Here is a 24,565-nt window from a genome sequence, read left to right as displayed (position 1 = left end):
GGGTCATTTAGAAATTATAACTTTGACTTCACTTATATACTTATAAAGGTAATATCATGAATTAGGTAATATATTTACTACATCTGGTTATATAGTTTAAGACTTCCACAAGTTAAATTCTAATTTAACATATCTGAAAATAATAAAATGTAACATTCATTATACAAAATCATATACAGTATACTATACAACTACTATATAAATCTTAAATTGATTGAAACAGCTTTACTTTAAATGAGTATTAGTTAGTAACCAAATTCTTCAGTTTTTCAGCATATAGCCTACTCCACTTACATTGAAATCACTTCTTTTGAAATATCGCTTATTTTGATCTAAAACTAAATCCCCTGAGTTTCAGTTTCTCATTATCTTTGCAATAAAATATCGGTTAAATTGAAATCGCTTATATTGTTGCTTAATTATTTTTAAGTAAATTATCGGTCCGCTGAGCTGATAATGAGTTGTTTTTAGCTCTTCTGAGCCAAAGGCTCAAAGAGCTAATGCTATGGCCATTTGTGCGGTGTGCGTAAACTTTTTAGAATATGGGCCATAACTCAAGAACCCCTTGGCCAATTATTGTCAAATTTGTCACAGGGTATCCTTGGCCCAAGGGCTCCCTTTTATACTAAAACTGGGGTTGTGACCCTTTAACAAGGGGAGATAATTAGGAAAATAGAAACAAAAGTACTGGTTGCTAAAAAATCTTCTTCTCAAGAACCACTGGGCAGATTATCACCAAACTTACACAAAAGGATGAGGATATGTTGTAGATTAAAATTTGCACGGGGATTTACCCTGGGGCAAAGGGCGTGGTCTCAAGGTCACTTCAAAGTTGACCAAAAATTACATTTTATTAAAATGTTGATATTTTGCTTACTATAAGGACTAGGATCATCAAATCTTGTCAGTTGGTGCATCTAAGGACCTCATATCAGGTTGACTCAAAAGTAGGTCACGGTGACCTACTTTTTTAATTTTGCGGCCATTCTTTTTCAAAATGATTTAGAGGCATATTTTGAACAATTTAAGGCCTATGATCATCAAACTTTGTCAGTTGATGCATCTTGGGTCCTCAAAGTACGTCAACTAAAAAGTAGGTCACCTTGACCTACTTTTTGAATTTTATGGCTAATCTTTTTTAAAACAATTAAGGTCATTAATTCGAATACGGGGAGGCTTAGAATCATTAAATCTTGTAAGATGATGCATCTTGGGGCCGTAAAACATATTTATTAAAAAGTAGGTCACAGTGACCTACTTTTTGAACTTTGCAGGCATTCGATTTCAAAGCATTTTAGAGGCATAATTTGGACATTTTAAGTCCTATGATCATAAAACTTTGTAAGTTGATGCATCTTGGGTCCTCAAAAAAGGTCAACTGAAAAGTAGGTCACCGTGACCTACTTTTCAATTTATATGACTATAATTAAATATTTCAGGTACTAATTGGCTTAGAATCATCAAACTTTGTCAGTTGATGCATCTTGGGTCTTCGGAGTAGGTCGACTAAAAAGTAGGTCACAGTGACCTACTTTTGAAAATTTATGGCGTTAATTGAATATTTCGGGTACTAATTGGCTTAGAATCATCAAACTTTGTCAGTTGATGCATCTTGGGTCTTCAGAGTAGGTCGACTAAAAAGTAGGTCACCGTGACCTACTTTTGAAAATTTATGGCGATAATTAAATATTTTGGGTACTTATTGGCTAGAATCATCAAACTTTGTCAGTCGATGTATCTTTGGTCCTCGGAGTACAGCAACTGAAAAGTAGGTCACGGTGACCTACTTTTGAAAATTTATGGCTTTAATTAAATATTTCGGGTACTAATTGGCTTAGAATCATCAAACTTTGTCAGTTGATGCATCTTGGGTCTTCAGAGTAGATCCACTAAAAAGTAGGTCACCGTGACCTACTTTTGAAAATTTATGGCTTTAATCAAATATTTCGGGTACTAATTGGCTTAGAATCATCAAACTTTGTCAGTTGATGCATCTTGGGTCTTCAGAGTAGATCGACTAAAAAGTAGGTCACCGTGACCTACTTTTGAAAATTTATGGCTTTAATTAAATATTTCGGGTACTAATTGGCTTAGAGTCATCAAACTTTGTCAGTTTAGGCGTCATGGGTCCTCGGAGTACAACAACTGAAAAGTAGGTCACGGTGACCTACTTTTGAAATTTTATGGCTGTATTTAATATTTTCAGGAATTATTTGGCTTAGAATCGTCAAAATTTGTCAGTTGATGCATCCTTGGAGTAGGTTGACTGAAAAGTAGGTCACTGTGACCTACTTTTGAAAATTTATGGCTGTAATTAAATATTTTGGGTACTTATTGGCTAGAATCATCAAACTTTGTCAGTCGATGTATCTTTGGTCCTCGGAGTACAGCAACTGAAAAGTAGGTCACGGTGACCTACTTTTGAAAATTTATGGCTTTAATTAAATATTACAGGTACTAATTGGCTTAGAATCATCAAACTTTGTCAGTTGATGCATCTTGGGTCCTTGGAGTAAAACAATTGAAAAGTAGGTCACTTTGACCTACTTATAAAATTTTATGATTATAATTTTAAAAAATATTTTAGGTATTAATTGGCTTAGAATCATCAAACTTAGTTGATGGGTCCTCAGAGAATGACAAGTGATAAGTAGGTCACCATGACCAACTCTCAGGTACTAATTGGCTTAGAATCATCTTGGGTTCTCAGAGTGTGAATTGGAATTTCAAGGGTTTATGTAAATATACAGGATACTTTGAGGCTTCAAATAGAAGTGATAGGTTGTACAGTTTATCAGAAGAGCGATTCAAGGCCCATGGGCCTCTTGTTATAATGGTTGTATTGAAGTCATCCTCAGGCCAGTCTTCACGTTTGGTGACATCATAAATATACAAGTACGTGCTAAGGTGTCAGTTGATATATTTTCACCTAATATTTTTCATCGTGTGTTTTTTATGATGAGAAATAAATTACTGAGAAGTGTCTAATTCTCTTAGATCACATACTGACAGCAGTTTTGAACAACTGTTTGATTACACACTTGTGAAAATGGGTAAATCACAAGAAAGATAAATGGTGTTATTAAATAGCTAAAATGATTAATGTCTGTCTAAGATAGAAATGTGAAATTTAAATCCAAATTAGTGAAGGTTTTTGATATAAATCCAGCACACACTAGCAATGATATACATATACAAACAATTAACATATCACTGTGTTTGAAGCCCTCAAGTCCATGCAAGTCTGGCAACTTTCACCTAGCCAATAAAGAATAGGATTAGAAAATTATGCTGAGGTTGAAATATGTCAGACTTTTTTCAAACAAATCTTTAATCAACAAACTATTTCATTTTACTATTCAAGTATCATAAATTTAACTGAGTAATGTTTATGTTGATTCGGGTTTGTCTACTAATTGTTTTAGATTGGGATCAGAATTTTAATACATCTTCATAGGCCAATTTCTTTAATTTTAAACTTTGGTTTTATTGAGAAAAATTGTATTAGTCTGTTGAATTTCAATATATCCGAAGAAGACTGTACTTATACAACTTATTTGAGAGACATTATTATGAACAATCATTCTGTTTAAAATAAGTTTATGGCTCACAGAGGTATTATGCAATACTTCAGACAGTTGTGATGGAATCTATATCCAGGTGGAATCCTGTTTCCAGGCAGATTTTCATTATCTAGGCAGAACTAATTTACATTTTCCATCTAAAATTTTCTGGCAAACTTTGCTTGATTTACGCTTAGTTTCTGCCTTTATTGTTTTAACAGTTATACATGTAGTAAGTTTTAAACCTGGAATTTGACTGAAAATTCTGGTCTTGATTACACCTGTTTTCCAGTTGAAATATTTTGTACATTTAATGTTAATGCCATTTATATTTGAATTTTCAAAGCTGCTTTTTGGGAATTGATCTAATATGTTAATCTCCCCAGGCCATCAAATAGGAAACATCGTAACTAGTTATATTGTAAAAATCTGTTAAACTCAATCTTGTGAACATCATGTGCATATACTCAGCAGTCATGGTGGCCATGCATGCAGACAATCACATACATGTGTACATGCATCTGCTGAAGAAGGTTAACACCTCCTAATATTTCATTTAAGAATTCTTATTTTAGGATGTCCTCGGTCTTATACAGCACCTGGCCGTGCCGACAAATTGAATACGGTGCGTTAACTTGGTATGATAATATGTAGGCATGGCCAGGTGCTGTCATAGGACTGACAACATCCAAAAATAAGATCTCAAGTGAGCTTTTCTGATCACTTTTTGTCTGTAGTCCGCCTGTCTGTCTGTCCGTTTGTAAACTTTTCAAATTTTTGACTTCTCAAGAACCACTGGACCAATTTCAACCAAACTTAATTGCCACAAAGCATCCTTGGGTAAAGGTGATTCAAGTTTGTTCAAATGAACGGCCATGCCCTCTTTCAAGAGGAGATAATTCAGAAATAGTGAAAATTTGGTGGTATCTTTTTAAAATCTTCTCAAGAACCATTGGACAAAAAAGTTGAAACTTGTAGGAAAAATTCTTTACATAGTGTAGATTCAAGTTTGTTCAAATGATGACCTCTGGGGTTAGGGTGGGGCAACAACTGGGGATCACAGTTTTACATAGGAAAAAATCCTGAAAAAAACATTTCCTAAAGAACAGCAAAGCCATGATTGTTCATATTAATATGGAAGCATCCTGAGGTAAGTTAGATTCAAATTTGTTAAAATGATGACCCCCAGGGCTAGGGTGGGGCCACAATGGGGGATAGAAGTTTTACATAGGATTATATAGAAAAAAAACTTGAATAATCTTATTCTCAAGAACAACAAAGCCTTGATTAGTAAAGCATCCCCAGGTAGTATGGATTCAAATTTGTTCAAATGATGAACACTGGGGTAGGGTGGGGCCTCAATGGAGAATCGAAGTTTTTCATAGTAATATTTAAGGAAAAACTTTGAAAATCTTCTCAAGAATAGCAAAGCTATGATTAGTCATTTTGATGTGGAATCATCCTCAGGTAGTGTAGATTCAAGTTTGTTCAAAGCATGACCCCTGGGGGTAGGGTGGGGCCACATCGGGGGATCAAAGTTTTACATAGGAATATTAAGGAAAAATCTTGAAAAAATCTTCTTCTCAAAAACAACAAAGTCACAATTAGTCATATTGATATGGAATCATCCTCAGGTAGTTTAGATTCAAATTTGTTCAAATCATGACTCCCGGGGGTAGGGTGGGGCCACATCAGGGGATCAAAGTTTTACATAGGAATATTAAGGAAAAATCTTGAAAAATCTTCTTCTCAAGAACAATAAAGTAGCAATTAGTCATATTGATATGGAATCATCCTCAGGTAGTGTAGATTCAAATTTGTTCAAATCATGACCCCCAGGGGTAGGGTGGGGCCACATCGGGGGATCAAAGTTTTACATAGAAATATATAGAAAAAAATCTTGAAAAATCTTCTTCTCAAGAACAATAAAGTCACAATTAGTCATATTGATATGGAATCATCCTCAGGTAGTGTAGATTCAAGTTTGTACAAATCAAGACCCCCGGGGATAGGGTGAGGCCACAATGGGGGATAGAAGTTTTACATAGAAATATATAGAAAAAAATCTTGAAAAATCTTCTTCTCAAGAACAACAAAGCCACAATTAGTCATATTGATATGGAATCATCCTCAGGTAGTGAAGATTCAAGTTTGTTCAAATCATGACCCCTGGGGGTAGGGTGGGCCACATAGGGGGATCAAAGTTTTACATAGGAATATATTGGAAAAATCTTAAAAATCTTGTTCTCAAGAACAGCAAAGGCACAATTAGTCATTTTGATATGGAATCATCCTCAGGTAGTGTAGATTCAAGTTTGTTCAAATCATGACCCCTGGGGGTAGGGTGGGGCCACATTGGGGGAACAAAGTTTTACATAGGAATATATAAAAAAAAATCTTGAAAAATCTTCTTCTCAAGAACAACAAAGCCACAATTAGTCATATTGATATGGAATCATCCTCAGGTAGTGTAGATTCAAATTTGTTCAAGTCATGACCCCCAGGGGTAGGGTGGGGCCACATCGGGGGATCTAAGTTTTACATAGGAATATTAAGGAAAAATCTTGAAAAATCTTCTTCTCAAGAACAATAAAGTTGCAATTAGTCATATTGATATGGAATCATCCTCAGGTAGTGTAGATTCAAGTTTGTTCAAGGCATCATCCAGTAGTAGGGTGGGGCCATAATGGAGGATCAAAGTTTTACAAAAGTACATATATAGGAAATATCTTTAAAAGTCTTATTCTCAAGAACAACAAAGCCATGATTAGTCATATTGATATGGAAGCATCCTCGGGTAGATTTAAGTTTGTTCAAATCATGACCCCCCAACATCCTCTCCTCCTGGGCAGGGTGGCAGACATCTTTAAAACTCTGTTTTCATGAACAACAAAGCCATGATTAGTTATATGAATATAGAAGCATCCTCAGAAAGTGAAGTTTAAATTTCATTCAAAACATGGCACCTGGAGGTAGGATATGCCTAGAACAGGCAATCAAAGCTTTACATATGAATATATAGGAGAAGAAATCTGCTGACAAAGAACAGCAGGACCATATTGACGCAGGTGAGCATTGTGGCCCATGGGCCTCTTGTTTTATATGATTAACATTTAGGATGAGAAAAAAGGAAACAGAAAAACTCTCTGACTTTAAGAATGTTTGTTTTATTATTATTTCAAACACTATTTCACAATTTATCAATACTGTTGGGGTTTATTGAAAGCTGATGGTAGCCACCTTTTTTTAAACTATTAATTTCATCATTTTTCACCTGCAAAATTCTGTACTTATATCTATAAATATTGTATCAGTATGTCCTGTTCACATATCAAATTTGATATTGTCAGCATCGCAATGTAGACAATGTTGATATGATATTGTGTTTACCACATCTGCATTACTGTAATGATTCCGGGATTTTATGGTACAACCATGCAGAGTTCTCAATTAGTCACTACTGACATCACGTGACTTTAATTGTGTATATATACAGAGACTCTGTAGTCATCTGTGGTTGTTCTTCGGACGCAGCCTAGGTTAGAAGATGAGTGTAGTGAATAAAGTGTTCACATTTAATATTCCTCGCCTGTTTTACAGTTAGAGAGAGAATTTGGAAGGCCAAATCAGTTAAGGCCTGCCACAAACGAGGTTGACCTCCAATATGAAGGCTAGCCATAGTTTGTTTGATCTCGTCTGCATTGGCTGACCAGTTTGTCCAGGCTGCTATTCTCATTGTCCGTCCTGAATAAGGCATCCTACAGTGAGTGTAGTGGTTGAAGGGCTATCGCATATAATGTCCTTCCTGAATAAGGCATCCTACAGTATATGCGATAGTCTGAGGGCGACTGGGCTCTTATTTTAGTGTTAGGTCAGGACTACCAGTTAATTAATTGTTGCTTGCCTCTGATTATTATGGTGATTTACTAGTTGATTTTATTTTACCTAGATAAGGTTAGGACATATTTGTATATTTTGGCAGTCCACTAAAATCATACCAATCAGTTTCCAATCATTTAATGTTGAACACCCCAAACCCTGGAATTGACCAGGTACGACCCCTGTGTGTTTAATGTAAATACGTTACATTACTATCATTTTTTAATAGGACGGCATTGCAATTGACTGATTAGAGGTAGTCTCACATACTAAGTGACTGATTAGGATTATCATCTCACAGACTAATTAGCTGATTAGCAGTATTTCTCACATACTAAGTGACTGATTAGGATTATAGTCTCACAGACTAATTAGCTGATTAGCAGTAGTCTCACATACTAAGTGACTGATTAGGATTATAGTCTCGCAGACTTACTGGCTGATAAGGTTTAGTCTCTCATACTAATTGACTGATAAGGATAAGTCTTACATACTAATTGGCTGATTAGAGTTATAGTCTCTCGTACTAATTGATTGATTATTAGTAAGGTTAGTCCTCACACCCACCTAAAGAGAAAAGGGTTAATCTTCACAAACTTTTCAACTAATTAGGGTTATAGTGTATTACATGTTTACACATGTAGTAGGAAATAAAAATCATCTTAAATTTATGGTCATACTAAATAAATTCAGATGAATCGACCATTTCGTGATAGACACCACAGATCCATATATTTTTTGCTCACCTGAACTGAAAGTTCAAGTGAGCTTTTCTGATCACCTAGCTGTTGTCTGTCATCCATCCATCTGTCCATCAATCCATGTGTAAACTTTTCACATTTTCAACCTCTTCCCAAGATGCAATGGGCCAATTTTAACTAAGTTGGCACAAAGCATCCTTAAGGACGACAGACCTAATTCAAAATTTTGAGCCACTGCGCAGAAAATCGCTCATATGCCTTGAATCAAATTGACTTAATTATGTATTGCAAAAGATAAAAAAAAAATACATTTTAATTCTTTTAAAGATATTCAAAAGTTTTAATATTGTAAATATTTTGATGTATCTTCATTTGTTAATTTTATAAATAAATGATTTATTTTGCCAAGGTATTTTCATTAAAAATTTCACCCAAAATGTGCCCTACACCTGCATTTGACATGCCCCTCTGAAAAATCTAAGCCGATGACCCATTTATTTTTTGGCGTAATTTGCTGGTAAATTGTCTAGTTAACGTTGTCCTTAAATATGTATAAAAATTCTATTGCAGAATTTTTTCAATGATCACTCTTATACCCTACACTGGCAATTTCCCTTTACTTCCTATAGTAATTATCGACTTCCGTCGCCACCTTTTGAGACGCTCCCCATTAAAAATCTACATCGATGACCATATGATTTTTCTATTGATTTTAACTCACCAAAAGTCACTTCACTTCATATTAAAATTTGACTAAAAATTCTATTGCAGAAATGAATTAGGTCCGTCGTCATTAAGTGAAGGGGAGTTTAAAATTGTTAAAATGAAGGACCAAGCCCCCTTTCAAGGGGAGATAATCAAAAAAAGACAAAAATGTGGTGGGGTCATTAAAAAGTCTTCTCAAGACCACTTGGCCAGAAAAGATGAAACTTATGTGGAAGCATCCTTTGATAATGTAGATTCTAATTTGTTTAAATCATGGCCCCTGGGGGTAGGTTGGGGCCACAGTAAGCAGCCAGAAAAACTGAAACTTATGTGGAAGCCTCCAGGCATAGTGTAGATTCTAAATTATTCAAATCATGACACCTGGGGGTAGGGTGGGGCCATAATAGGGAATCCAAGTTTTACATTCAAATGTAATGGAAAAATCTCCTCCTCAAGAACCACTGGACCAGAAAAGCTTAAACTTATGTGGAAGCTTTCTGAGGTAAAGTTGATTCTAAATAAATTGTGTAAATCATGACCCCGAGGGTATGTTTGGGCCACAATAAGTGTTAGAAGGGGAAAATATGGTGAAGAACAGCAGGGCCAAAGTAACTCAGGTGCGTGCTGTGGTTCATGGTCCTCTTGTATGATGCTCTCTGGGCCATTTGATGGTTGATGTCCCTTTTTCAGGCATTTTCAAAGACACATTTGCATTTTTAGCTCACCTGAGCTGAAAGTTCAAGTGAGCTTTTCCTTGAGCTTTTCTGATCACCCATTGTCCAGTGTCCATCCGTCTGTAAACTTTTAAACTTAGTCTCAAGAACCACCAGCAAATTTTAATCAAAGTTATCAAATATGGGTAAAATATTTAGAAAAACTCTTTTTTCTTAAGAACAACTGGACTAGAAAAGATGAAAATTATGTGAAAGCTTCCTTAGAAAGTGTAGATTCTAAATTGTTAAAATCATGGACCACTGGGGTAGTGTGGAGCCACAGTAAAGGATCACAGTTTTACATCTGATCACCTGTTGTCCAGCAACTGTCTGTCCATCTGTCTGTATACTTTTCACATGTCTTACTTCTTCTCAAAAACCAATGGGCCAATTTTAATGAAAGTTGGCACAAAGCATCCCTGGATGAAGGGGATTCTTAATTGTTCAAAGAAAGGACCAAGTTCTATTACAAGGGGAGATAATCAAGAAAAGACAAAAAAGGGTGGGGTCATTAAAAAATCTTCTCAAGAACCACTGGACCAGAAGAAATGAAACTTGGGTGGAAGCTTCATGAGGTATTGTGGATTCTAAATTGTTCAAATTATGGTCCCCCAGGATTAAGTTTCGGCCATAAAAGGGATCATATTTTTACATTGAAATATATGTAGGAAAAATTCTTCAAAAAATCTGCTTCTCAAAAGCCATAAGTGGTCCAGAAAAGATGAAACTTAAGTGAATGCTTCCATAGGTAGTGTAGATTTTAAATTTTCAACATCATGTCCCCGGAGGTAGGATGGGGCCACAGTAAAGGATTAGAGTTTTACATTGAAATACATACAAGAAATTCTTTAAAAACCATTTGACCAGGAATGATGAAACATATGAAGCTTCCTGAGGTAGTGTATATTCTAATTTGTTCAAATCATGGCCCCTGGGGGTAGGGTGGGGCACATAAAGGGGATCAAAGTTCCACAAAGATATATAAATATAGGAAAAACTCTTTAAAAATCTCAAAACTATTGGTCCTGAAGGTATGAAACATGTGAAAGCTTCCTGAGATAGTGTAGCTTCTATATTGATCAAATTATGGCCCTAGGGTGACAACCCTACTTAGACCTGATAATTTGTGATGTTTCCCTTCTAAACAGTCCTTAATAGTTTTATTTTGTTGAAGAAAATGTAAGTCAAACCTCTTGTGTTTGCCTACCCACTTGTTTAAAAATATGTCAACAGACAACTTTGATGCCACCATTAGAACTGATTTTTTATTGATCCCGCATATACAGTAAAAGTTGTCAAATCTGGACATCGCTAGTTTCAAGTAAATTGATTTGTAATACAAAAAAAACATTCTGGAATAAACATCTAAAAGGGAGACCACACATTTGTCACCCTGCAATATTGTTTGCACTTTTTCATTATCATCTAAAGGGAGACAACACAGTTGTCACCCTGTGCATGAGGGAGACATCATTATTGACTCCCTTGATGTCATCCAACACTGCGATGTCTACTGTGAATGATATAAACAAAGAAAAACAATGTCATGTTGACTTGATGTTGTCCAATATTGCAATGTTGATGAATTGGATTTTGATATCATATATATGTGTGATATGAATCAAAAAGTTATACACACTGCAGTGTCAACAATATTTATGAAATATACTACACTGTCCACACCTCAAATTTTCAGAGGATACATGCCCCTGGGAGTCCCTAAAACTTTCAAAACTCACTCATTTTTTTAGGTCACCTGAGTCACTCAGGTGACCTATTGCTATCTGTTTTCATCCGTCGTGCATCGTGTGTTAACATTTGAACATTTTCAGCTTCTTCTCTGAAACCGCTGAACCAATTTCAGCCAATTTTTGCATATGGCATCTATGTGTGAAGGGGAACAAAATTTGTGAATTTCATGGTCCCTGCCCCCCTGGGGCCTGAGGGGTGGGGCTAAAACCATCAAAATTAATGCAATCTTTAAAAATCTTCTTCTTTACTCCTGGACATCAAGCAGTCAAACTGTTGACATGATTGTAATAAGCATTGAGCCCTCTACCAAAATTGTGAAATTCATGGCCCCAGGGTCAGGGGTTCTGGTGCTAGGGTGGGGCTATATAGATCATATAGTGAAAGTGCATTATTTCTTTGAAAATCTTCTTCTCTACTCCTGGGTATTATTGAAACAAATTGAATACATAGTTATGATAAGCAAGGGTGACTCTACCAAAATTGTGAAATTCATGGCCCCAGGGTAAGGGGTTCTGGTGCTAGGGTGGGGCTATATAGATCACATAGTGAAAGTGCATTATTTCCTTGAAAATCTTCTTCTCTACTCCTGGGTATTATTTAAACAAATTAGATACAGAGTTATGATCAGCAAGGGTGACTCTACCAAAATTGTGAAATTCATGGCCCCAGGGTCAGGGGTTCTGGGGGGGGGGGGTATATAGATCATATAGTGAAAGTGCATTATTTCTTAAAAAATCTTCTTCTCTACTCCTGGGTATTATTGAAACAAATTAAATACATAGTTATGATAAGCAAGAGTAACTCTACCAAAATTGTGAATTTCATGGCCCCTGGGTCAGGGGTTCTGATGTTAGGGCGGGGCTCTATTTATTATATAGTGAAAATGCATTAATGCTTTAAAAATCTTTTTCTCTGCTTCTGGGTATTATTTAAACAAACTAAGTACATTGTTATGATAAGCAAGGACACCTCTTCCAAAATTGTGAAATTCATGGCCCCAGGGACAGGGGTTCTTGTGCTAGGGTGGGGCTATATATCTCCTATAGTGAAGGTGAATTATTTCTTTGAAAATCTTCTTCTCTGCCCCTGGGTACTATTTAAACAAACTAAGTACATTGTTATGATATGCAAGGATGCCTCTTCTAAAATTGTGAATTTCATGGCCCCAGGGTCAAGGGTTCTGGTCAAAAGGGGGGGTGGGGTGGGGGGGCTCTATTGATTATATAGTGAAAAATCAAAATTTCTTTGAAAATATTCTTTTCTGCTTCTGGTTAAAAAGCAAAGAAGCTAAGTATATCGTTATGATGATCAAGAGTGCTTCTTCCAGAGTAGTGAATTGCATGACCCCAGGTCAGATGTGCTGGTATAAGGGTGGGGCTGTTGATAATGTAGTGAATATGCATTAATTCTATTAAATAATCCTGTCTGCTCCTTAATGTTAAGCAGTTAAACAAAGTGATTACTCATGATGAGCAAACTTGAAACTTCTGGTCCCAGGGTGAGAGGCTCTGGTGTTTCTCGTGGTGAAGGGGGGGGGGGGGCTCTATTGATAATATAGTGAATCTGTAGTGAAAATGCATTATTTCTTTAAAAATCTTCTCTGCACTTGGGCATATCAGAGGCAAAAAGTGTAAAAGTTGTAATAAGGAAGGGTATTTTTACCAGATTTTTGAACATCTGGACCATTTGGTCAAGTGTTCTGGTCCTAGCCAGGGCTCAGTTAATTTGCATTCTACTGAGAGGAGTTATTCCCCTTTGCCGTTTACTTTTGATAATTAATCATTGTAAATAATGTACTTGAAAAATTAATAGAATAAGAGAATTATGCAAGAATTTTTATTGTATAATACAAAAAGTATTTTCATAGTTTTAATGATCATGTGGACTTGTAAGTAATAGATAAATAAAAATGAGACAAAAATAACTTGTCTTATTAAATGTTCATCAAAGACCAAGAGAGGCCAATGTAAGAGATTACAACAAGGAATTAAAATAGTACAAAAGCACTGATAGTTTGTTAATATACTATATGGTGATAGTGATAGATGGGGAACAGATTAGAACCTAATTTATGAATTGTTAATGAATAGTAGACTAATTATTTTGTTGATCCTGATCACCCTATTTTTCTTGCTTTTGGGCATCAAAGCTTCACCTTTCATTTCATTTTAATACTCTATGGATCCTCTAAATTGTTGTATTGTACTCAGGTGACCGTTAAGGCCCTTGGGCCTCTTGTTTTCTTTCAATAACCCTATGCTATGTCTGCTAAAATATAGGCCAGTTTATACCTGTACCTACACACCACCACCGCTTGCCACAGAGTCTTGATGCTAAAAGTTCAATGAGTGAAGAAGTTGGCTTTGTTTCAGGGCAGCAGAGGTCCCCCATCCTTTGGAATAATTTTTTAATGCCTCCCCCCCTCCCCCATAAAAGAAAACAAAATTCTGTATCTTACCCCTGCTCAAGACAAAGGAATACTGAAATAAAGCTAAATGTAGGCTATTAGTATTATGGTATCTAAATGAGAATTATTTAATTTAGATGAACAAACAACAGTGGAAGTTCATTCTCTGTCAGAACCTAAACCTTCTGTGATTGTTAAAGAAGAGGCAGAAAGAGGTAATGATACACATGGAACACACAATTATTTAATCATTTTAGCAAATTCTGCTCTCTGGAAGATATTTGATCTGGTCTCCTATTTTTCTTGAAAGCAGAGGTCATTAAATGTTTTGGGAATAAAGTACATTACATGTATTACAATTATATGAACAAGAATATGATGATAAAGTTCAATGGATTGTGTTACTATTATTTTTAGATCCAGTCAAGAACAATAAGAATGCAACAACCATTATCATATGTGTCTTGGCAGCCATCGTGATCATTCTCTTAATGTTACTTGTGTTTTTCTTTCTGTTCAAATATGGAAAACGGAAATCAGTAAGCAAGAAATATTCACCAAAATCTGCAGACATTGAAAACGTATCACCTGTTCAGGTTAAACTGCTTGGTTATGAGGCATCTGAAAAGCCAGTGAAGAAATCTGAGCAATCTCGGAATGCTGATTTGTTGTACGTCTCCAAGCTAAGTGATGAGGAAAAACATGTCAATTTACTTAGTAAGGAGTTTGATAAAACAAACTGTGTTAAATTTGATGATGGCTTTTACTGATAGCATTGGAAATATCAAAGCAAAGAGGGTTGTGCAAAGGAAGACAAACTTCATGACACTTACTTTATGTTGTATAAAAAGTATTTCACTCATCAAAGAACATTGATTAATTTTATGCCCCTGTCCCCATTCTCAGTTTTGGTAGTGCTATTGTAGACAAAGATTTAATTATTGACTTAGAAAAAAAATTGGTTAAGTTTTTTCGGGCATTATATGAAAATCTTGTATAGTAGGATGTTTCTAGTGTGTAGATAAAAATAATTTTCTGAAATCAAATTTGATATACAAATTCTGTTGGATACAAATTAAGGTGTCCTACACACACACACAAACATATAAGAGTCTTCAAATTTTCACTACATGTCAAAAGTTGTATAGTATAAATCATTGTTTATAATATATAAACCCATTACTTGCAAAGCAAGACATTTCATTTATTTATTTTCAACTTTTGTGTTTTATCCATATTTCATTGTATTGAATATATAGAAAACATGTTGATTAGAAGAATTTTAAGGGGTATTCATTGCATATAAAAGATGTTGAAACACCATAGTAAAATTTTCATATTAATATAGATAGTTCCTTGGAATATTTATATAAATGAAAGAGAAGATGAATGAATTGTGAATTTCATACTATGAATTTGACTGCCAAGCAGTTTTCATTTTTCTTAATTTGTCACCCATCACTTTCAGTTTTTGGTTTGCATAATGCTGTGTATTGGCACTGAGTTCCATAATGTTTAATTAAAATCCATGTAGATTGAATATTAATTTTATGTTCATGTTTTTATATGATAAAAAATAACATTTTCATATTTTTACAGGATCTTTTTCATTTAATTCATAAAGTTTCTCTCTTTCTTTCTCTCTCTCTCTCTCTCTCTCTCTCTCTCTCTCTGATTTCATGCTTGAAATTTTGCCTTGCATCAAAGGAACTAATGTATACATGCACACATTTGAAAATCATTTGTTGTAGAATGAACATTAGAAATCTCAAGTGATCTCCATTTGTACGGCGAACAAGTATAATGCAGCAGTTGAGTCTTGGCATTTCAAGATTTTTATTTGGCTTTGGTTTGTGTCTTATGTAGTTATAAAAAATATCTGGATTTCAAAATTATTTATGCTTCAGAATTTCTTACGCATAAATGATGTGAATGAGTGAAATTGCAAGCTTTCTATCAAGATAACGAATTTCACTCAATCTGATACATCGAAGATGAATTTTATAATTTTTTTTGTTAAAAAATGTAATGGAGGGTTCTTTATTGATCTTATAACGGTAATGCGTAGCAATATATCTAACTTTGATGCAAAAATGCAATCTTTTGACAGTTACTATTGAAAAAATCATTTATCTACAAAAGTGTAGGGAGTCGTCGGTTAGAGCTCTCACGCTTTGGATTGATAGCGTTGAACGGTTTCTGGTCACGTGATGACCAGAGTTCAGCTCACAAAACAGTTACTTTTCAAAGACTGCAACAATGACTTCTTCCCAACAGAAAGAAAAGTTTTGTATCGTTTTTAAATCAACAATGAGCACGTACCTTATTTAGTCACATCTTGTAATTGCTATATCTTAATTTGTACAAAAAAATGCATTCTCGATCATTTGAAAGAATAAGTTTCCTTACTATTTTGATCCAACAAAATTAACACAGTCACATCTCTGATTTATGTAGACAAAACATTAGTTTCAAGAACAAAAAATATATTAAGATTAAAATATCTGAGCTTAAAAATTATTTAAAAAAAACAAGATATCAATATGTGTAAAATAAAATAAGTGTGATTTGTTTGAACAAGCATAAGGTGCACAGGTTGCACATGCAGTACAATACATGTAGATGCATGTGCAGATACACGAAGCAGGTTGGTTCACGACTTTATGTGTCTTTATTGCCTGAAACAAGCAGAAATATTAGCCCACCACCACCCTCCAGAAATCTCCAATTTATACTTATCTCTCAAATGCTTAGCAGTTATCTTGTGAAATTTGCATAAGGTAACTCTGGATGTACTCAAATGATCTCCCTTTGAACGACGTAAGTACAACGTTCATTGGAATAAGTAAATGTAAGAAGTCGCTGACGAGATGGCGAGAGTTCATCTTGAAAAACATATTAAGTACCGTTCAAAGACTACAAAATTTACCTGATATTAAGCCTTTCATTACAAGCAGAGATAAGGTTCGGGTACTCTATTCTTCGTTAAATCTTACAGAGATTTACTGTTAATGCATTTCAAATTTTACAAATACACGTAGTATATTGCCAGTAAAGGTAAATAAAATAAATCAATTTCATAATACATTTTACCTTACACTTAGTCAGAAATGTTATTTTCAGAAATAAATGACATCGACAACGACTAAATAATAATATGTTTATGTCTATTATGAATTTTTGAGGCGAATTGAATTCTCTTTCTCTCTCTCCCTCTCTCATTCTGATTTCATGCTTGAAATTTTGCCTTGCATCAAAGGAACAAATGTATACACGCACACATTTGAAAATCATTTGTTCTAGAATGAACATTAGAAATCTCAAGTGATCTCCATTTGTACGGCGAACAAGTATAATGCAGCAGTTGAGTCTTGACATTTCAAGATTTTTATTTGGCTTTGGTTTGTGTCTTATGTAGTTATAAAAAATATCTGGATTTCAAAATTATTTACGCTTCCAAATTTCTTACGCATAATTGATGTGAATGAGTGAAATTGCAAGCTTTTTGTCAAGATAACGAATTTCACTCAATCCGATATATCGAAGATGAATTTTATAATTTTTTGGTTAAAAAACGTAATGGAGGGTTCTTTATTGATCTTATAACGGTAATGCGTAGCCAATATATCTAACTTTGATGCAAAAATGCAATCTTTTGACAGTTACTATTGAAAAAATCATTTATCTACAAAAGTGTAGGGAGTCGTCGGTTAGAGCTCTCACGCTTTGGATTGATAGCGTTGAACGGTTTCTGGTCACGTGATGACTAGAGTTCAGCTCACAAAACAATTACTTTTCAAAGACTGCAACAATGACTTCTTCCCAACAGAAAGAAAAGTTTTGTATCGTTTTTAAATCAACAATGAGCACGTACCTTATTTAGTCACATCTTGTAATTGCTATATCCCAATTTGTACAAACAAATGCATTCACAATCATTTGAAAGAATAAGTTTCCTTACTATTTTGATCCAACAAAATTAACACAGTCACATCTCTGATTTATGTAGACAAAACATTAGTTTCAAGAACAAAAAATATATTAAGATTAAAATATCTGAGCTTAAAAATTATTTTAAAAACCCCCAAGATATCAATATGTGTAAATTAAAATAAGAGCGATTTGTCTGATCAAGCATAAGGTGCACAGGTTGCACATGCAGTACAATGCATGTACATGCATGTGCAGATACATGAAGCAGAAGCAGGTTGGTTCACGACTTTATGTGTCTTTATTGCCTGAAACAAGCAGAAATATTAGCCCACCACCACCCTCCAGAAATCTCCAATTTATACTTATCTCTCAAATGCTTAGCAGTTATCTTGTGAAATTTGCATAAGGTAACTCTGGATGTACTCAAATGATCTCCCTTTGAACGACGTAAGTACAACGTTCATTGGAATAAGTAAATGTAAGAAGTCGCTGACGAGATGGCGAGAGTTCATCTTGAAAAACATATAAAGTACCGTTCAAAGACTACAAAATTTACCTGATATTAAGCCTTTCATTACAAGCAGAGATAAGGTTCGGGTACTCTATTCTTCGTTAAATCTTACAGAGATTTACTGTTAATGCATTTCAAATTTTACAAATACACGTAGTATATTGCCAGTAAAGGAAAATAAAATAAATCAATTTCATAATACATTTTACCTTACACTTAGTCAGAAATGTTATTTTCAGAAATAAATGACATCGACAACGACTAAATAATAATATGTTTTTGTCTATTATGAATTTTTGAGGCGAATTGAATTCTCTTTCTCTCTCTCCCTCTCTCATTCTGATTTCATGCTTGAAATTTTGCCTTGCATCAAAGGAACTAATGTATACACGCACACATTTGAAAATCATTTGTTCTAGAATGAACATTAGAAATCTCAAGTGATCTCCATTTGTACGGCGAACAAGTATAATGCAGCAGTTGAGTCTTGACATTTCAAGATTTTTAATGTAGTTATAAAAAATATCTGGATTTCAAAATTATTTACGCTTCCAAATTTCTTACGCATAATTGATGTGAATGAGTGAAATTGCAAGCTTTTTGTCAAGAAAACGAATTTCACTCAATCCGATACATCGAAGATGAATTTTATAATTTTTTGGTTAAAAAATGTAATGGAGGGTTCTTTATTGATCTTATAACGGTAATGCGTAGCCAATATATCTAACTTTGATGCCAAAATGCAATCTTTTGACAGTTACTATTGAAAAAATCATTTATCTACAAAAGTCTAGGGAGTCGTCGGTTAGAGCTCTCACGCTTTGGATTGATAGCGTTGAACGGTTTCTGGTCACGTGATGACTAGAGTTCAGCTCACAAAACAGTTACTTTTCAAAGACTGCAACAATGACTTCTTCCCAACAGAAAGAAAAGTTTTGTATCGTTTTTAAAATCAACAATGAGCACGTACCTTATTTAGTCACATCTTGTAATTGCTATATCTTAATTTGTACAAACAAATGCATTCACAATCATTTGAAAGAATAAGTTTCCTTACTATTTTGATCCAACAAAATTAACACAGTCACATCTCTGATTAGTTTCAAGAACAAAAAATATATTAAGATTAAAATATCTGAGCTTAAAAATTATTTAAAAAAAAAAAACCAAGATATCAATATGTGTAAATTAAAATAAGAGCGATTTGTCTGATCAAGCATAAGGTGCACAGGTTGCACATGCAGTACAATGCATGTACATGCATGTGCAGATACATGAAGCAGAAGCAGGTTGGTTCACGACTTTATGTGTCTTTATTGCCTGAAACAAGCAGAAATATTAGCCCACCACCACCCTCCAGAAATCTCCAATTTATACTTATCTCTCAAATGCTTAGCAGTTATCTTGTGAAATTTGCATAAGGTAACTCTGGATGTACTCAAATGATCTCCCTTTGAACGACGTAAGTACAACGTTCATTGGAATAAGTAAATGTAAGAAGTCGCTGACGAGATGGCGAGAGTTCATCTTGAAAAACATATAAAGTACCGTTCAAAGACTACAAAATTTACCTTGCCTTTCATTACAAGCAGAGATAAGGTTCGGGTACTCTATTCTTCGTTAAATCTTACAGAGATTTACTGTTAATGCATTTCAAATTTTACAAATACACGTAGTATATTGCCAGTAAAGGAAAATAAAATAAATCAATTTCATAATACATTTTACCTTACACTTAGTCAGAAATGTTATTTTCAGAAATAAATGACATCGACAACGACTAAATAATAATATGTTTTTGTCTATTATAAATTTTTGAGGCGAATTGAATTCTCTTTCTCTCTCTCCCTCTCTCATTCTGATTTCATGCTTGAAATTTTGCCTTGCATCAAAGGAACTAATGTATACATGCACACATTTGAAAATCATTTGTTCTAGAATGAACATTAGAAATCTCAAGTGATCTCCATTTGTACGGCGAACAAGTATAATGCAGCAGTTGAGTCTTGACATTTCAAGATTTTTAATGTAGTTATAAAAAATATCTGGATTTCAAAATTATTTACGCTTCCAAATTTCTTACGCATAATTGATGTGAATGAGTGAAATTGCAAGCTTTTTGTCAAGAAAACGAATTTCACTCAATCCGATACATCGAAGATGAATTTTATAATTTTTTGGTTAAAAAATGTAATGGAGGGTTCTTTATTGATCTTATAACGGTAATGCGTAGCCAATATATCTAACTTTGATGCCAAAATGCAATCTTTTGACAGTTACTATTGAAAAAATCATTTATCTACAAAAGTCTAGGGAGTCGTCGGTTAGAGCTCTCACGCTTTGGATTGATAGCGTTGAACGGTTTCTGGTCACGTGATGACTAGAGTTCAGCTCACAAAACAGTTACTTTTCAAAGACTGCAACAATGACTTCTTCCCAACAGAAAGAAAAGTTTTGTATCGTTTTTAAAATCAACAATGAGCACGTACCTTATTTAGTCACATCTTGTAATTGCTATATCTTAATTTGTACAAACAAATGCATTCACAATCATTTGAAAGAATAAGTTTCCTTACTATTTTGATCCAACAAAATTAACACAGTCACATCTCTGATTAGTTTCAAGAACAAAAAATATATTAAGATTAAAATATCTGAGCTTAAAAATTATTTAAAAAAAAAAAACCAAGATATCAATATGTGTAAATTAAAATAAGAGCGATTTGTCTGATCAAGCATAAGGTGCACAGGTTGCACATGCAGTACAATGCATGTACATGCATGTGCAGATACATGAAGCAGAAGCAGGTTGGTTCATGACTTTATGTGTCTTTATTGCCTGAAACAAGCAGAAATATTAGCCCACCACCACCCTCCAGAAATCTCCAATTTATACTTATCTCTCAAATGCTTAGCAGTTATCTTGTGAAATTTGCATAAGGTAACTCTGGATGTACTCAAATGATCTCCCTTTGAACGACGTAAGTACAACGTTCATTGGAATAAGTAAATGTAAGAAGTCGCTGACGAGATGGCGAGAGTTCATCTTGAAAAACATATAAAGTACCGTTCAAAGACTACAAAATTTACCTTGCCTTTCATTACAAGCAGAGATAAGGTTCGGGTACTCTATTCTTCGTTAAATCTTACAGAGATTTACTGTTAATGCATTTCAAATTTTACAAATACACGTAGTATATTGCCAGTAAAGGAAAATAAAATAAATCAATTTCATAATACATTTTACCTTACACTTAGTCAGAAATGTTATTTTCAGAAATAAATGACATCGACAACGACTAAATAATAATATGTTTTTGTCTATTATGAATTTTTGAGGCGAATTGAATTCTCTTTCTCTCTCTCCCTCTCTCATTCTGATTTCATGCTTGAAATTTTGCCTTGCATCAAAGGAACTAATGTATACATGCACACATTTGAAAATCATTTGTTCTAGAATGAACATTAGAAATCTCAAGTGATCTCCATTTGTACGGCGAACAAGTATAATGCAGCAGTTGAGTCTTGACATTTCAAGATTTTTAATGTAGTTATAAAAAATATCTGGATTTCAAAATTATTTACGCTTCCAAATTTCTTACGCATAATTGATGTGAATGAGTGAAATTGCAAGCTTTTTGTCAAGATAACGAATTTCACTCAATCCGATATATCGAAGATGAATTTTATAATTTTTTGGTTAAAAAACGTAATGGAGGGTTCTTTATTGATCTTATAACGGTAATGCGTAGCCAATATATCTAACTTTGATGCCAAAATGCAATCTTTTGACAGTTACTATTGAAAAAATCATTTATCTACAAAAGTCTAGGGAGTCGTCGGTTAGAGCTCTCACGCTTTGGATTGATAGCGTTGAACGGTTTCTGGTCACGTGATGACTAGAGTTCAGCTCACAAAACAGTTACTTTTCAAAGACTGCAACAATGACTTCTTCCCAACAGAAAGAAAAATTTTGTATCGTTTTTAAATCAACAATGAGCACATACCTTATTTAGTCACATCTTGTAATTGCTATATCTTAATTTGTACAAACAAATGCATTCACAATCATTTGAAAGAATAAGTTTCCTTACCATTTTGATCCAACAAAATTAACACAGTCACATCTCTGATTTATGTAGACAAAACATTAGTTTCAAGAACAAAAAATATATTAAGATTAAAATATCTGAGCTTAAAAATTATTAAAAAAAAAAAACAAGATATCAATATGTGTAAATTAAAATAAGAGCGATTTGTCTGATCAAGCATAAGGTGCACAGGTTGCACATGCAGTACAATGCATGTACATGCATGTGCAGATACATGAAGCAGAAGCAGGTTGGTTCACGACTTTATGTGTCTTTATTGCCTGAAACAAGCAGAAATATTAGCCCACCACCACCCTCCAGAAATCTCCAATTTATACTTATCTCTCAAATGCTTAGCGGTTATCTTGTAAAATTTGCATAAGGTAACTCTGGATGTACTCAAATGATCTCCCTTTGAACGACGTAAGTACAACGTTCATTGGAATAAGTAAATGTAAGAAGTCGCTGACGAGATGGCGAGAGTTCATCTTGAAAAACATATTAAGTACCGTTCAAAGACTACAAAATTTACCTGATATTAAGCCTTTCATTACAAGCAGAGATAAGGTTCGGGTACTCTATTCTTCGTTAAATCTTACATAGATTTACTGTTAATGCATTTCAAATTTTACAAATACACGTAGTATATTGCCAGTAAAGGAAAATAAAATAAATCAATTTCATAATACATTTTACCTTACACTTAGTCAGAAATGTTATTTTCAGAAATAAATGACATCGACAACGACTAAATAATAATATGTTTATGTCTATTATGAATTTTTGAGGCGAATTGAATTCTCTTTCTCTCTCTCCCTCTCTCATTCTGATTTCATGCTTGAAATTTTGCCTTGCATCAAAGGAACAAATGTATACACGCACACATTTGAAAATCATTTGTTCTAGAATGAACATTAGAAATCTCAAGTGATCTCCATTTGTACGGCGAACAAGTATAATGCAGCAGTTGAGTCTTGACATTTCAAGATTTTTATTTGGCTTTGGTTTGTGTCTTATGTAGTTATAAAAAATATCTGGATTTCAAAATTATTTACGCTTCCAAATTTCTTACGCATAATTGATGTGAATGAGTGAAATTGCAAGCTTTTTGTCAAGATAACGAATTTCACTCAATCCGATACATCGAAGATGAATTTTATAATTTTTTGGTTAAAAAACGTAATGGAGGGTTCTTTATTGATCTTATAACGGTAATGCGTAGCCAATATATCTAACTTTGATGCCAAAATGCAATCTTTTGACAGTTACTATTGAAAAAATCATTTATCTACAAAAGTCTAGGGAGTCGTCGGTTAGAGCTCTCACGCTTTGGATTGATAGCGTTGAACGGTTTCTGGTCACGTGATGACTAGAGTTCAGCTCACAAAACAGTTACTTTTCAAAGACTGCAACAATGACTTCTTCCCAACAGAAAGAAAAGTTTTGTATCGTTTTTTAATCAACAATGAGCACGTACCTTATTTAGTCACATCTTGTAATTGCTATATCTTAATTTGTACAAACAAATGCATTCACAATCATTTGAAAGAATAAGTTTCCTTACTATTTTGATCCAACAAAATTAACACAGTCACATCTCTGATTAGTTTCAAGAACAAAAAATATATTAAGATTAAAATATCTGAGCTTAAAAATTATTTAAAAAAAAAAAACCAAGATATCAATATGTGTAAATTAAAATAAGAGCGATTTGTCTGATCAAGCATAAGGTGCACAGGTTGCACATGCAGTACAATGCATGTACATGCATGTGCAGATACATGAAGCAGAAGCAGGTTGGTTCACGACTTTATGTGTCTTTATTGCCTGAAACAAGCAGAAATATTAGCCCACCACCACCCTCCAGAAATCTCCAATTTATACTTATCTCTCAAATGCTTAGCAGTTATCTTGTGAAATTTGCATAAGGTAACTCTGGATGTACTCAAATGATCTCCCTTTGAACGACGTAAGTACAACGTTCATTGGAATAAGTAAATGTAAGAAGTCGCTGACGAGATGGCGAGAGTTCATCTTGAAAAACATATAAAGTACCGTTCAAAGACTACAAAATTTACCTTGCCTTTCATTACAAGCAGAGATAAGGTTCGGGTACTCTATTCTTCGTTAAATCTTACAGAGATTTACTGTTAATGCATTTCAAATTTTACAAATACACGTAGTATATTGCCAGTAAAGGAAAATAAAATAAATCAATTTCATAATACATTTTACCTTACACTTAGTCAGAAATGTTATTTTCAGAAATAAATGACATCGACAACGACTAAATAATAATATGTTTTTGTC

General features: G+C 34.1%; 1 protein-coding gene across 1 annotated transcript in view; it reads left to right on the top strand.

Annotated features, from left to right (window-relative positions):
- Nucleotides 1-15,316, top strand: part of LOC133173349 (cysteine-rich motor neuron 1 protein-like) — a 216,010-nt gene extending 200,694 nt beyond the window's left edge. The window contains exons 4-5 of the mRNA XM_061308338.1: nucleotides 13,858-13,935; nucleotides 14,138-15,316. Of these exons, the coding sequence (XP_061164322.1) occupies nucleotides 13,858-13,935; nucleotides 14,138-14,490 (431 nt within the window). The 3' untranslated portion in view covers nucleotides 14,491-15,316. The remainder of the gene's footprint in view (nucleotides 1-13,857; nucleotides 13,936-14,137) is intronic.
- Nucleotides 15,317-24,565: the final 9,249 nt, after the last annotated feature.

Source organism: Saccostrea echinata, unplaced genomic scaffold (genome assembly GCF_033153115.1).
Source record: "Saccostrea echinata isolate AGI-Se365-2 ecotype Australia unplaced genomic scaffold, CSIRO_AGI_Sech_v1 ptg000002l, whole genome shotgun sequence".
Classification (NCBI taxonomy): domain Eukaryota; kingdom Metazoa; phylum Mollusca; class Bivalvia; order Ostreida; family Ostreidae; genus Saccostrea; species Saccostrea echinata.
The sequence above is the reverse complement of the archived record's forward strand: the minus strand, read 5'-3'. Positions and strand labels throughout refer to the sequence as shown.